This window comes from Pteronotus mesoamericanus, unplaced genomic scaffold (genome assembly GCF_021234165.1).
Source record: "Pteronotus mesoamericanus isolate MK-2021 breed Mesoamerican mustached bat unplaced genomic scaffold, CSHL_Meso_final scaffold_167, whole genome shotgun sequence".
In the NCBI taxonomy this organism is placed as follows: Eukaryota; Metazoa; Chordata; class Mammalia; order Chiroptera; family Mormoopidae; genus Pteronotus; species Pteronotus mesoamericanus.
Window position 1 is genome coordinate 29,657,416 of NW_026555308.1, and position 14,130 is coordinate 29,671,545.

General features: G+C 35.3%; 1 protein-coding gene across 2 annotated transcripts in view; it reads left to right on the plus strand.

Annotated features, from left to right (window-relative positions):
• CEP120 (centrosomal protein 120) overlaps positions 1-14,130 on the plus strand; it is a 73,272-nt gene that overhangs the window by 24,943 nt on the left and 34,199 nt on the right. For both annotated transcript variants that reach the window (XM_054589898.1, XM_054589899.1), the window contains exons 7-13: positions 2,744-2,941; positions 4,831-5,058; positions 6,043-6,256; positions 7,875-8,052; positions 10,734-10,883; positions 11,951-12,133; positions 14,033-14,129. In XM_054589898.1, the coding sequence (XP_054445873.1) occupies positions 2,744-2,941; positions 4,831-5,058; positions 6,043-6,256; positions 7,875-8,052; positions 10,734-10,883; positions 11,951-12,133; positions 14,033-14,129 (1,248 nt within the window). The remainder of the gene's footprint in view (positions 1-2,743; positions 2,942-4,830; positions 5,059-6,042; positions 6,257-7,874; positions 8,053-10,733; positions 10,884-11,950; positions 12,134-14,032; position 14,130) is intronic.

Genomic DNA, 14,130 nt, shown 5'->3' on the forward strand with positions numbered 1-14,130 from the left:
GGTTGAATCCATTTAGCAGGATTTGCTTTAGTGGGACTCTGGTGCCTATCAAGTCTGCCCTTTGGGTGTGGTGTTTGTGGAGCTGATTGGGTGATCTGTTTACTCTGAAGCCAGCTACTGGGTGAGTTGGCTCTGAGTCTTCTTGGGAGAGGCTCTGGTGCAAGCTAAGGTCAACTTCTGCCTGTACCTGGCCCAGGGCCACTTAGTAGGAACTACAGCATGATCTGCAGTTGGTTGCCACCTCTCTTGGGCTTCAGGTTTCCTGGGAGAGGTTGTGCTGCGAAGTGAGGCTGGCTGACACTAGTGCTGGACTTCAGGCTGCTTAGCAAGAAGTACAGGGCTTGTGGAGGATAGCTGCCGCTTGTTTGGGGTTTGTGGACCTTTGACAGGTTTTAGGAAAGTCCAGTGTGAGCCAAGGCAAGCCACTGGTATGGAAAAGCTGTAGAAAGTGGTTTGGGTCAAGCCTGGGAGTAGGGTGGGGCAGGGTGTCAGAAAATCAGTCACCAGGGAGGGGTGAACTCTGTTAGCCAGGTTGATGCAAAGATTAGAGTTGGGTCTGCTGGCTGAGGGGTGGGCGAAAGCTCAACAAAGAAACAGTGGTGTCCACCAGCACTTAGGTCCTCAGAGAGAGCTGCCCTACTCCTGCCCTGTAGCCCTCACCCTGAAGCCAGTCATTTTAGTTCTTCCCCATATGCCTCTTAGTATTTTTGAGCTGTTGCCCCTGTGCTAGAGTTCAAAGCAAGTGAGTTTCTAAGTGAATCTGTGCTCAGACTTTTAAGATGCAGTGCCTAGGTTTTAAGCAACCCATTGTCTTTCTCAGACACAGTTCCCTCTGGTTTTCACAGCCAGATGTTATGGGGACTTCTCTTCCCAGCACTGGTGTCCTAGGCTTGGGAGCCCAGTGTAAGGCCGGGACGCCTTGCTCCTCAGTGAGGGCTTTGCTGCAGAGATATTCCTACTGATTCTAAATTGCCCCACTATGGGTGTGGGACTTGCCAGCTCCACATCTCTGTCTCCATGTGGTTTCTTTATATCCTTAGTTATAGGAATTCTGTTCAGTTAGTCTGTGTGTGGTTCTCAATGATGGTTATTCTATAATTTTATGTGATCATAGGAGGAGGTGAGCAATAGGTTTATCTATTCTGCCATCTTGACTTGTTTTACTTTATACTTTACATTAAAAAATTAACTATTGATATTTACTATGTGTTCAGTACATGATTAATTTTAATCTGTTTTAATCTAAGTGGTTATAGCACTTTTATATAAACTATACATACTGTCTTATAACATTTTTACCTAACATTATATCTCAGAAAACTTTCATGTCATTGTATCATCTTTTAGCACACACACTGTATGATCACTATAATATGAGGTCTATCCAGAAAATATCCTGCCATGTAATATGAAAAAGAGACATTTAATGAAGAAGATACAAGAAACATTGCACATAGGACAATGACATCTCAGTCCCTCTCACAGTAGGCACCTTGGGACTACACACAGTTCTCCCAACTGCCATCAGCTGCCCTGTTGTGTTTTCCTGAATCTTATCTATGGCTTGAAATCACTTCCCTTTCAAAGGTGATTTCAGTTTTGGGAAATGCCAGAAGCCACAGGGCGCTAAAGCTGGCTGTAAGGGGGCTGCGTCACCTGGGGGATTGGGTGTTTTGTCAAAAAACTGTGAGACATGATACATGAGCAGGCATGTTGTCGTGATGAAGCTGCCAATCACCAGTTGCCCATAGCTGCAGCCTTCTGAATCATCTGAATAATTTCTGCAGAGGAATGGTCAAGCTTAATGCAAAATTTGATGCAAATTCGTTGCCCTACTCAGTCATTTTGAATGCAACAACCACACAGTACACATACTCAGCAGCATCTACCACCCCCAGTGACTAGTACAGTGAAGTCATCATTGTTCATGCATGCATATTCCTGTCCACTCTCCTTGGCTGCCAGGTTATATCGATGTAGCAAAACTGTTCTCAATATATTAACAGTAGTTGGAATATTTCTGGACAGACCTTGTGTATTTAAGTCATCTTCTGATGATGACCTCACCAGTTGTTTATAGTACATTTTTATTTTAAACAATGTTCTAGTGAACATTAAGGATCTGTTAGAAGATATTTTATACTTTATGGGGCAAGAATCCTATGTCTTTGTCATATGTGGCCATAAAACCACCAACTTTAAGAACACTCCTAGTACAGAACATATATTTCAGCAATTGTTAATTTATAGGTCTCCAAATTTTGACAGAGTGGCTAAAACACTTTTTTATCAAAAGTCTGGACTAAGGTGTTATATTAAATAGCCTGGATTAAGAGTTTTTAACAACCTTCTCTCATTTATGAAAAAGATGGCACAGTAAGGAAAAGATTAAGTAGGGTATGTGGAAATAAAGGAAGCTCAATTTAAAACACCATTGGCCATTTTCTTCTCAGTGAACGTTCATGTATCCATGGATCAGGTGAATGAAATGTAAACTTTAAAGCAATATAAATCTATAAAATTATTTTTGTCTCTGTACTCTTCTAAGATAAACTTCTAAAGTTAATCAAGCTAGTAATTTGGATATAATTTGGCAGAGATTTAGACATTGAGAGGTTTTTAAAATTTGAAATTAAAAAATCATTAACATTTTTGTAAATACTTTTGGAATTCCTCAGACATACTGAGCATGTTTAGTGGTTTACAAAGTAACACTTTTTTTTGTAATTATTTTTAAATGTAGTTAATTCCATGCACCATGAAACTTCCAGAACGACAGCCTGAGTTTTTCTTCTATTATTCTTTACTGGGAAATGATGTTACAAATGAACCCTTCAATGATTTGATCAACCCAAACTTTGAGCCAGAAAGAGCATCTGTTCGAATACGAAGCAGTGTAGAAATCCTTCGTGTTTACCTGGCTCTTCAGTCTAAATTACAGGTAAGTACTGCAAAAACAATTGTTTTCTTATTAGAGATGATTTTTTTAAGCATTATAGAGGTACCTAAACCACCTTATTTTAGTAGTGGAGGTCATTTTTCTGCCTCATCTTCTAATTTTTTAGGAATTATCCTGAATTTTAAAGTCGTAGCATAAATTACTTGAGAATTTTAAGAGATAAACCTCCTTCATAGTTAATTATGAAAAGAGATATGTCAGTTAACAGTCCTTTGTAATGAAAAAACTTATACCTGGTGCTTAAAGCTGTGAGCACAGGGAAGATTTCATTACTGTTGGTGGAGATAGTAGCTGTAAGCACACAGATCCCACTTTAGGGTTAAGAATTTATATTCCTCACTGCTATTAAAAGCAAAGAGAGCCCTGACTGATCAGGCTCAGTTGGTTGGGCAAAGTCCCACAAAGTGAAGGGTCGCGAGTTTGATTCCCAGTCGGAGCACATGCCTGGGATGCGGGTTCAGTCCCCAGGTCAGGGCATATGCGAGAAGCAACCAACCCATTGATATTTCTCTCCCTCCCTTCCCCTGTCTCTAATAAATAAATATTTTCTTTAAAGCAGAGAGATAATAACTTTCTAATACCTGCCCGTGAATGAGTACTTTTTGTAAACTAATTTCAAAATGGACTCTAAAAATGAACCGTACCTGGTTTTCTTCTGGTTAGGTAAGTGACTAACCAGAAGAAAATTCCTGTTCTATTTTTATTACAGTTGCTTTATATTAGCCTAAAATGGGATAGTCATCTGTAGGATTTGATAGCCATTTATTTATAGTGAGGTGATCAGGCTTGTGTTTTGGGTGGGAGGTGAGAAGAGGCATTAAGAAATTTTAATAGAACTAAATTTTAGAGGTGGTTCTGCTAAATCCAAGATATTTAGAAAGCTGAAGTCTATATGAAATGATAAGATGCAAAGAGAAAACACATTTAATTTTATTCTCTATCTGATACATCAGTTCTTACCAAAAGTACTGGCTTATTTGATTCTCAAGGACATTTACGTCATAAATATTCCTTTTCTCCAGCCCATTATAATTATCACACTAATAACATTAAGACTAAGTTACAAGTAATTGGTGATGTTAGAACTAAAAATACTTACATGCTGTCACTGCTTATTATTTATATGAATGCTAAGTTTGCCAAGGCTTCAATATAGTAAGAGAAAAGAATAGTTATATAACATGCATGTACTTAGAATTTCCTTTTTGTTGTTGTTGCAAAAGGTGGTAATGTCAAAGTTTTGATTAGCTATCGGTGATTAACAGTACATTCTATGCCAGGGGTGCTCTCCTTTACCTTTTACTGTTAAGCACTTGTTTTATAAATAAAGTCTGAAAAGCAAGAAATGAGAAAAAACATTCAAGGTATTTTATGGGTAAATGAAACACGATTATTTGAGGTTCCTTAATTTTCAAATATAGGTGGGTCTACTCATTTTTTAGAGCTGTGTTTAAGTTAGTGTTGAACGGTGGAAATAGAAAAAAATTGTTGAGATATGTTTTATATTTAAATTCATGTACATGATATAATTTGCATATATTAAAAAAATAAAATATTAGAGTAACCATAGCTCACCAAAGAGATGGGGAAAAAAAGGGTGCACCATATGTCTATACAGTACTGAAAGAAAAAAAATGAAAAAGTAATAGTAGCTTTATTATTGAGTTCCTGGTAAACTTTGTGCCTAATCAACAGTTTTAACAATCACATGAGAATCTATTACTTAGTCACTGCAGGTCAGTAAGATAACCTGTATTATATTTTCTTTCTATGGAAGGCAAGTTTCTGTTAATTTTTATAAATTTTAAAGTTTGTGTTTAGGAGAAAAAAGAAAATATAAAACCCTGTCTTGATTTTCCCTTTCATATTAGATCCATCTCTGCTGTGGAGACCAGTCACTTGGAAGTACAGAAATACCCTTAATAGGATTACTGAAAAAGGGTAGCACAGAAATCAACCAGCACCCAGTCACAGTTGAGGGTGCTTTTACCCTTGACCCTCCGAACCGAGCCAAACAAAAGCTTGCACCTATTCCTGTGGAGCTCGCCCCCACGGTGGGGGTGTCTGTGGCTCTGCAGAGAGAAGGCATAGACGCCCAGGCAAGTAGTGGCCCTCTCTCCCCTACTGCAGCTTCTCTGGTTTCAGACGCTCATGATTCCTCCCAGAAGTTGAACTTCGGAAGAGTTACCTAGCATAAGGAAATACTTATTATTTATTACTCATAATCAGTAGCTTATGTAACATGATACCTCCTCTCTGAAAAGATATTTCTGAAAAGCACCGTGGCTTCCACGGCTGCAGTTTATAAGTGACTATCCAAACCTTTTGGGTACAGTGTAGTGGAAACCATTCCCTTGCCCTCCGCTCCTAGTCAATGACTGTGGCAGAAAAGAAGCTCCAGTAAGAGAGAACATTTTTACACCTAGTTTCTGGGGATCTGCATTAATGGTATTTTTTGGGGTTGACTCACTTGTAAGATAAGGTTTTTGGCTCATTAGTGCTTTATAGTCTCCATACTCACTTTAGGGACCCGAGATGGGCATTTATTTGTACATAGTTTTTTATTGTATATACTATATCCCCAAATCAGCTTCAGTATACAGTTTTTTTAAAGAATTGAACTTTATATAGTTTATGAATTAAAGGTAGAAAAACTGAAGTGAGAGTTTAAGAAATATGTTTTTAGACAGTAGTAGACCAAAGGAGAGGAAGAAGATCATACTAGACAGTCTGGTGTTTGGAATTTTTTTTTTTTTTGTAAGGAATATAAGCCTTGGTAGGAATAACCATTCCCAGGGATACCTATGCCTGACTTCTTTTATCCAATATTCCCTCTTACCCATTAGGATGCATTTTGGTACTTAGCTCTAGATATATTTCCTTCTTGTTCATCTTCCTTTTTCTGGTCCTAGATGCTATAAGAAAATTTGCAAATTATGAAGAAAAATAGACTAGGAATATCCAGGCTGGGAAAGGAAGCTCTTATTTAAAAAACAAAAACAAAAAAAAAAAAAAAGTCAAGTGTTTTGCTTAATTATGAAGGAAAGTTCTTTGCAAATTTTATTTTATTTAAATGTTTTTAGTCTTTAATTGAATTAAAAACCCAGAATGAACATGAGCCACAGCATTCAAAGAAGAGAGTTTTAACCCCCATAAAGGAGAAACTCACTGAGCCAAAATCACCAAGTGTGTCCCCTGTTACACCTCATGACCAGTCACCTCCAACGAAAGATGATGCAACGGAAAGTGAAGTGGAAAGCTTACAGTATGACAAGGACACAAAGCCAAATCCAAAGGGTAAGCTATTTCTTTTTATTTTCAGATCTTTTAGGTATAGATTTTCAGCCATCTAATAAATGACTATGATACTTTTCGTGAGCTCTAAGTAAAAACTGAGTTTTATAAAGAACCGATAATGTGTTTCAATGTAATAAAAATCAATTTAAAGTAATTATAATCTATTTAACTTCATTATAGAACTTGCAAAATGGTAAGAACATTTTTATTTCACTCTTATACTAGAAATAGTAGCCTGCTCAAAAAAAAAATTAAAGCATATAGGAGAAAAAAATACAATAAAGATTAAATTTAAAAAAAAAAGTACATGAGGCGGGAACCCCTAAAAACCTGGAATTATCTTCTGGCAGGCAGTACCCTTGTAGGACAGGCTTCCCCCACTAGGTGAGTGTTCTAGGAACCCATCTGTATCAGTGTACCAGCTGGCCATGTTTAGCTTCAGTGAATATTTTTTACTCTTTCAATGTGTTTGTCCATTTCATTACACGTGATTTTATGAGTGTACCTGCCCATACCATACTGAGAGTTCAGCAGTTTTTGATCAGAAATGGCATGATGCTCATGTCCCACCCTCCGAATTCACCTGATCTTACCTCGAGCGACTTTTTTTTGTTGTTTCTCTGGATGAAAAAAGTCCTCAAAGGGAAACATTTTGCTGATTTGGAAGAGGTGACACCAAAAAATGGCAGAAGCACTAAATGGCATCAAAATCAATGAGTTCAAACACTATTTTGAACAGTGGAAAAAGCATCTCGATAGGTGTATTGTATCAAGTGGAGAGTACTTTGAAGGTGACAGAAGTTTAAACATGTAAGAAGAATAAATACACTATTTTTTAATAAATAAATTCTGGTTCTTTCAGATGGAGTTTTAACTAGTAAATTCTTGAATATTTTGAACATATTGAAATTTTAGAGGTGTTAATATTTCGTATAGTAAGCTCATAATAATCACTTTTGATCCTAAAGAGAGTGTCGTGAACGCATATTTATCTGGCTTTCTAAAATTTTCCATCCGTCACCTAAGAATCTACCGTTACATTTTAGTGTAAGTAACTGGAGCGGTGGTGGGTGAGGATTTGGGAATATGGGTGAGATTACAGCTGTGTCACTGAGCTGCTGTATGACTGGGCCACTCACTGAACGTCTCAGGTCTGTAACAGGGTTGGATCAGATAGCTCTGTTTTCCACGTTTTAGCTTTTGGTTAGACTATGTCATAGCTACTGAAATTAACCAAAACTACTTTTTAAAAAAGTATTGTAATTATACTTGTACTGAGTCTCAAATATAACCCTTTAAATGCCAAGTTCTGTTCTGCTGCCTTTTGGAATCAGGCAGCTGTCACGCATAACTGCATTGATAGTGTGTGCTTTCATTTTTTGCAGTGCATGCTGAAAGTAAGCTCTTTTTTTACACAGTTCTATAATGGGAATGAAAGCTTGCACAATTTGGGATGGGTCACTTTTAAGATATTTATGCCTCAGTTCATATGTTTATAAAACCAAATGGTCAAATTACTTACTTGAAGGTAAAGGAGAAAATCTTAAAATTATTTGGATAACTTAAGAAATACTTAGCAAATGAAGTTTTTAAAGAAACATTTTTATATTTCTTTTAGCCATCGGGTCTTCTGTACCTGCCTCACTGGCCCAGCCGGTGACCACATCCAATGTTCCAGAAACAGCCTCAGGACAGAAGATTGCTGTTCCAGCAACATCACATCATTTCTGCTTCTCAATAGACTTACGGAGTATCCATGACTTGGAAGCTGGCTTTCCGATCAACTGTATATTAAGGTGTGATGTGATTTTGTTTCACAGTATTATTTTCTAAGGAGAAATGCCTTTACTCCTTTGGGGAACTTGCAGAGAGAAGAATGTCACCAAAGAAGTTATAACATTCACTGAATTAGTGTACGAAAAGGGGGAAGGCCATGGCCTAATGACTTCATACTTAAGCCAGGCTGGCGTTGGTGATGCGAGAAGTAACAGTCTTAACTATTCTAGTATAATACTTGTAAATAAGGATAATAATTTATTAGCCGTCCTATTTAGAACGTGACTCCTGAATTTACTATGTGTTTCTGGAAATGGTGCCACAGGTCAGAATAATGGAAGGTATCAGATTTTTCTCTAAAAACTGTAGCACAATGGGAGGTTATATTCCCGAAACCTACATTTGATATCCATGACTCTAAAAACCATACTTAATGAACTGTAAGTGGAATGTGTCCACACTTTTCAATATAAAAAATTGAAATATATATTTCATTCAGTTAAATGGCTTTATACAATAGTTTATTTTCAGTAATATATTTTCATAGACTTGTGGCTGAGATAGAATTTAAATATAATACAATAATGTGTTTTAGTTTGGAGTATTTAGTTTCTTCTCATAAATTTCTTTGGAACAAGCAGCAGCATTTGTAATAAAATGGTCGGTCTTGATGTGATTGAAGTGAGGGAATTTCACTGTCCCCTTGGATTGCCATTCCTGGGAATGTCAGTGGTTGCACATTGCTCCCTGCCGTTATGTAAAGCGTATGTAACTGTTCAGATGCGTAAATCAACTCATACTTGGATCTCATTTTTCAGTTCTTTGATTTCTTATGAAGTTGTTTCCAAAATCCTCCGAGCTTTGATGTGAATAATGGACAGAATCAAAGGGACCCAGCAGAGTGTGATTGCGAATTCATAGAATGGAAGACTTTCCATCGCAGCTTAAGTTCTGCATTTTGCCTCATGGTAGATGCTGAGAGTCAGTGCTAAAATATTTTTATTTGAATATTGAAGGCTAGAAAAGTTTTCTGTCACAGCTACAATTTTCCTCCAAGTTTGTGTAACATCTCTTAAAATTTTTAGAAATAGAATTATTACTTATTCTTTACCTTAGTTTTTTTTTTTTTTGGGGGGGGGGGGGGGGGTTCTTTTCTGCTTCTATTCCTTCCAGAGATCAGTCTTCTGCTGTACTAGGGAATCTGATCTCAGAGCACCTGAAGAGGGTGGTGGCAGGGATGATCTAAAATTAGATGCCGTGAAGGGGAAGACTTATACAAGCCCACGTGGAAAGCACAAATACTAGTTTTTGTGTTTCCTTTTTGCCAGAGAGGCCATTTGTTTAATCATGGAGTGCCTGCACTATGCCAGAAGTGTGCCTGGTATTAGGGGTATATACACTACACTATGTGTGTATTACAAACAAAGAGGTCAACCTAGTGAAGAACAGATTCAGAAATAAGTCAGTATGTGAGGGAGGCTAGTAGTTCACTTAGCAAAGACAAGGGGCAAGGCTATGAAATTTTAAAAAAAGGACTACTGTTTCTGTCTTAGATTCATTTTAAGTTAAAATTGCTGACCATTTAATGTGTTTGATAGATTGTATGTTATCATGCTCTGCATTAGTATGAAATTGTAGTTTGCAACTATGTAATGGGATTCGTGAGGTAACATTGGTATTTGAAAAAGCTTGTGGTGGTTTTTTTTTTTTGTATGTTTGTTTTTTTAATTGCAAACACCTGTAGTGGGGCAGTAGGGTTTGAATTTCTAGGGCATGAACTCTGAGATGCCCTGCTTTCAATGGATGTGTAATTATATTGAAAATGAATGTATGCACAGGATTCTTCTTATGAAGAAAGAAACTTTTATTAGTGGATTTAAATTCTAGTTTTCATAATGAATAATAATATATAACATGAAATTTAAGTGAGCATTATAATATTTTTGTATTTGGCTTTAAAGACAAAAAGAGTTCAGCAGTAGTCAGGCATTTTTCCATTTTATCTGGTGTGGTTTTTATGATGAAGAAAAACTGTTATGTCGCTCTTTGATTCACCTGTAGTATATCTTGAGTTGCTTCCATCCTTGATTCTCTGTTGAAGACAGGGTACCATAAATGCACCCTTTCTGAGTTGACTAAAGTCTCTTTCGCTCATAAAAGATCAAGACATTATTGTATAAAGGAAAATAGGTTTAGAAATTAAATTCAGCAAGCTTTTCTTGAGTGTTTACTAATGTGTCAGAAACTGCTTGTTTGTTCTTGAGATTTCAAAGATGAAAAAGACAGAACTGGAGCCCTCAAGGAACTCTTAAACAAATGGGAACTTAGTCTTTATTCAGTGGTGTTATTTTCATTCCTAAATCTTTGTCTTATTTGCGTTGTATCAAAATGACTCTCTTCCTTATTTGGTGTCATTGGCTTCAACGCACCAGAATCCTCTTTCTTCCACAGAGGATAGTTGAAAGAGTATCTGTAAAGTAACTTGGGAAGTAGTATTATGCAAATAATGCATTTTCTGTATACTTTTTATAATTTTCATATTAACACAAAATATTTGTATAATTTTAAAGTTGGTGATAAGAGTAAAACAGTGATGTATTTTTATCACTTATCTTCTTGCTCATAATATTCATATTGTACTTTTTAACAGACTATAAATTTTATCTGTAAAATCTAAGATTTTGTTTTTCTGAAACTCTAGGTACTCGTATCCATTCTTTGGTAGTGCAGCTCCCATTATGACTAATCCTCCTGTAGAAGTTCGGAAAAACATGGAAGTTTTTCTTCCTCAGTCTTACTGTGCATTTGATTTTGCAACTATGCCTCATCAGCTGCAAGATACCTTCTTAAGGTAATTTATACACTGCACTGTGTATATGATATTATTAATATCTTCTCAAGCCAACTCTTGAAAAGTTTGTACCTTATAAACAAGAGGAATTCCTGTAGGTTTAAATCCATAGCAGTTTATGCATTTGAGAATCTAGAAACAAATATACTAATAATGTCTGTGACATTTGTCCTTTTGGTACAAAGTTTTATTTGGTTATGAAGGCTCTTTTCAGATCTTCATATCTTATTTGCCTAAGTTTAAATATTAGAACTTTGTTAAAACAGTCTAGGAGTAATGAAGGAGCTTTGATAGGTAGTCTTGCCTTTTCCTAATATATGTGGATATAAGTATGAACTGTTTAGTTTTTATTACTGATTCACTGAATGACTGTAGTGTATTATTTTCTTTTTCCATTTTTTAATCTATATAAAATGGAGGTGTTAATTAATACATTGCGTACCGCATAGAAATCTCTAAGACATATGCTAGGGTAGAATGACCAAAATACAATGTAACTGCAATGCTTTATGGGTTCGTGCAATTATATAGTTTTTGTAGATTGACCTGCACGGTTTCCACCAATGAGGTCGCTTCATTCGATGTAGACAAGACAGTGTGTTGACATCTAAAGTCCATAACAGATGGCTTGTGAAAAACGAGAAAACTCATGAGCGGTCCTTACCAGATGGCGCACAAAACACGAGAAACCCCATGAGCAGTACGCAATGTGTTAATTCAGCTATCATAAATAGATTTGTGGGAAAAAAATGAGATCTGTGAAATGTCATTTTACTTTATCAGCGTATCAAAATACAAATTCGTATAATATTGTAAAAGGAAGAATGAAGGGTAACTAAAACTTAACTATTGGTGGGAATAATAGTCCTTGAAGGGTTTCTTTATTGCAAGGAAAAGAGGTATCAAAGATGTAATGGAATTTTCTGTTTGTTACCTCTGGAATTGCGCTTTTACATTCCAGATAACAAATATATCTTTGACTATATTAAGAGAATCCAAAGATTTTAGTCCAAAAAAAAGACTTCATTCAGAGTTGATAAATATGAATATGTTTCTCTCTTCCTCAGGATTCCATTGCTGATTGAATTATGGCACAAAGATAAAATGAGTAAAGATTTACTTCTGGGAATCGCCAGAATTCAGCTTTCTAACATCTTGTCTTCAGAAAAAACTCGCTTTTTAGGTTCTAATGGTGAACAGTGTTGGCGTCAAACCTACAGTGAAAGCGTGCCTATTATAGCAGCACAAGGGTAATGCATTTTGCAAAATTGGTCTTAATTTTTCTTTTTGTTCTGATTAACTAGCTACAACCTTATCTTTTCATAACATCTTTTTTCTGATCTCTTTTTTGACCTGTGGGAACTATATCCTAGTTTGCTCTTGAGGTTTCTAATACCCATTATACCCTCACAAAGTGAAGAATTCATGCCTATATAATACTGTAATATTTATTCAGACTGTTGAATATCTCCCTCCCCTCTGTTTAACCTGACAATTTAAAGTTTAGGATTTATTTAGCAATTCATGGTCAAATTTACCTTATATTCTTACATTATTTTGCATTGGGAATGACTATTTTTCTTCTTAAAAAGTATTTAAACTTTTACCCCATTACCAAAGTATGAGAATGTTATAAATGTTTGCACCTAACAAAACAATTGTTTTTTTGGTCCTGAAATTCACAGTGAAAAACTGGAGTTCACATATTTCAGACAAAATAATTTATTTGTTGAGTGATCTTTAAAATTTAACAGTAGAAATTTAAACTGTTTGGCATTATATATGACATGTCTTATTTTTAAAGCACATTAAGAAAGTAGAAGGAAATCAGGCTCAGTAAAAAACTGAGATCTAAAAAGTTTCATTGAAGTTTCCTCCCTTAATCTGTCCCATCAGTGGCCACTTCCAGAGAAAGTGAAGAAGGTTTAGTAAAACTTACTCACTTGGAAGATCTGTGAACAGGTGTTTTAGAGAATCAGGATACTCTGGGTAACTGAAAATTCCTTGTGTTTTAACACCTGTTCTTGAAAATCTCTCTTAAAAATTAGCACTTTTTATCATCATACATAGCATACAATGAAAATAGTCAAATTCTTATTATTTGAAGTTATTTTAATGCTGTTTGTTATGAATATTAAATTTTATTGCCCTGCTCTGTACACTGAGAAGTGTTAGATTTACCTAAGTGAAAACTTCAGATGTGGTAGTGCTTCATTATACTTTTAAAATTTCTTCTAAAACCTATGATTAAAAGAAAATGTAAATGTTGATTAGAGTTCTAATTATGTGGGATACATTCATTTAAGTTTTGTCTAACCAAGGGTTTATGGAATATATTTGGAATAGATTTGACTTAGACTAAACCAGGTTTATGGTTTTGTTTGTTTTTTTCTCAGATTATCTATTTTCCTCTAACATTTTGTCCTGTTTTTATTTAATTAATGATAAATGCTACATGCAGTTCTATGCTACAGAGAGATACTCATATTGATAAAAATAACAGTTATTCTACTTCTAGAAATTATCCTGAGGCAGTGCTCATATCCAGCAGAAGATTTATGTACAAGTATATTCATCCCAGGAAAAGTAAAAATAATAACTCAGAAAAAAACCTATATATATTCAAGAACAGAGGAATTAAGCTTATTTTATTTTAAAGAATTTATTGTACATAAATTCCGTAGTATATTTTACAGACATTGAAATTTCCTTTTTAAATTAATATTTATGATGTGAGAAAATGCTAGATGTAAATCGGAAAGGACAAAACTATCTGTGATCTTAATGTACATGTACATATTACATATAAATAAAACAGAGAGGAAAGAAAGAAATTAAATTTTAGCAGTAATAACTTGTGGGCAGTGACATTTAAAATTTCTGCTGTATGTTATACTTTTTGGTTTTTTTTAAGTCATCTACAGTTGTAGGTCTTTTTATAGTAAACAGAGGTATGTACTTAATATGATGTTTATGATCAAATAAAATTATGTATTTGGAAGGTTTTGAAGCTTACAGAAACTGCTACAGTTGCAGCAAGTGTCAGATGGAGGAAATGTTGTCTACTCAATGCTATAGCATTGGGAACAAAGAGGAAAAATATAAAAAGGTATCCATGAATTTTAATATATTTCTGATTTCATTTGTAGGTCAAATAACAGGATAATAAATCTTTCTTACACAATGACTCTAGAAGATTATGGACTAGTAAAAACACGTGAGATTTTTGTCTCTGATTCATCTCAGG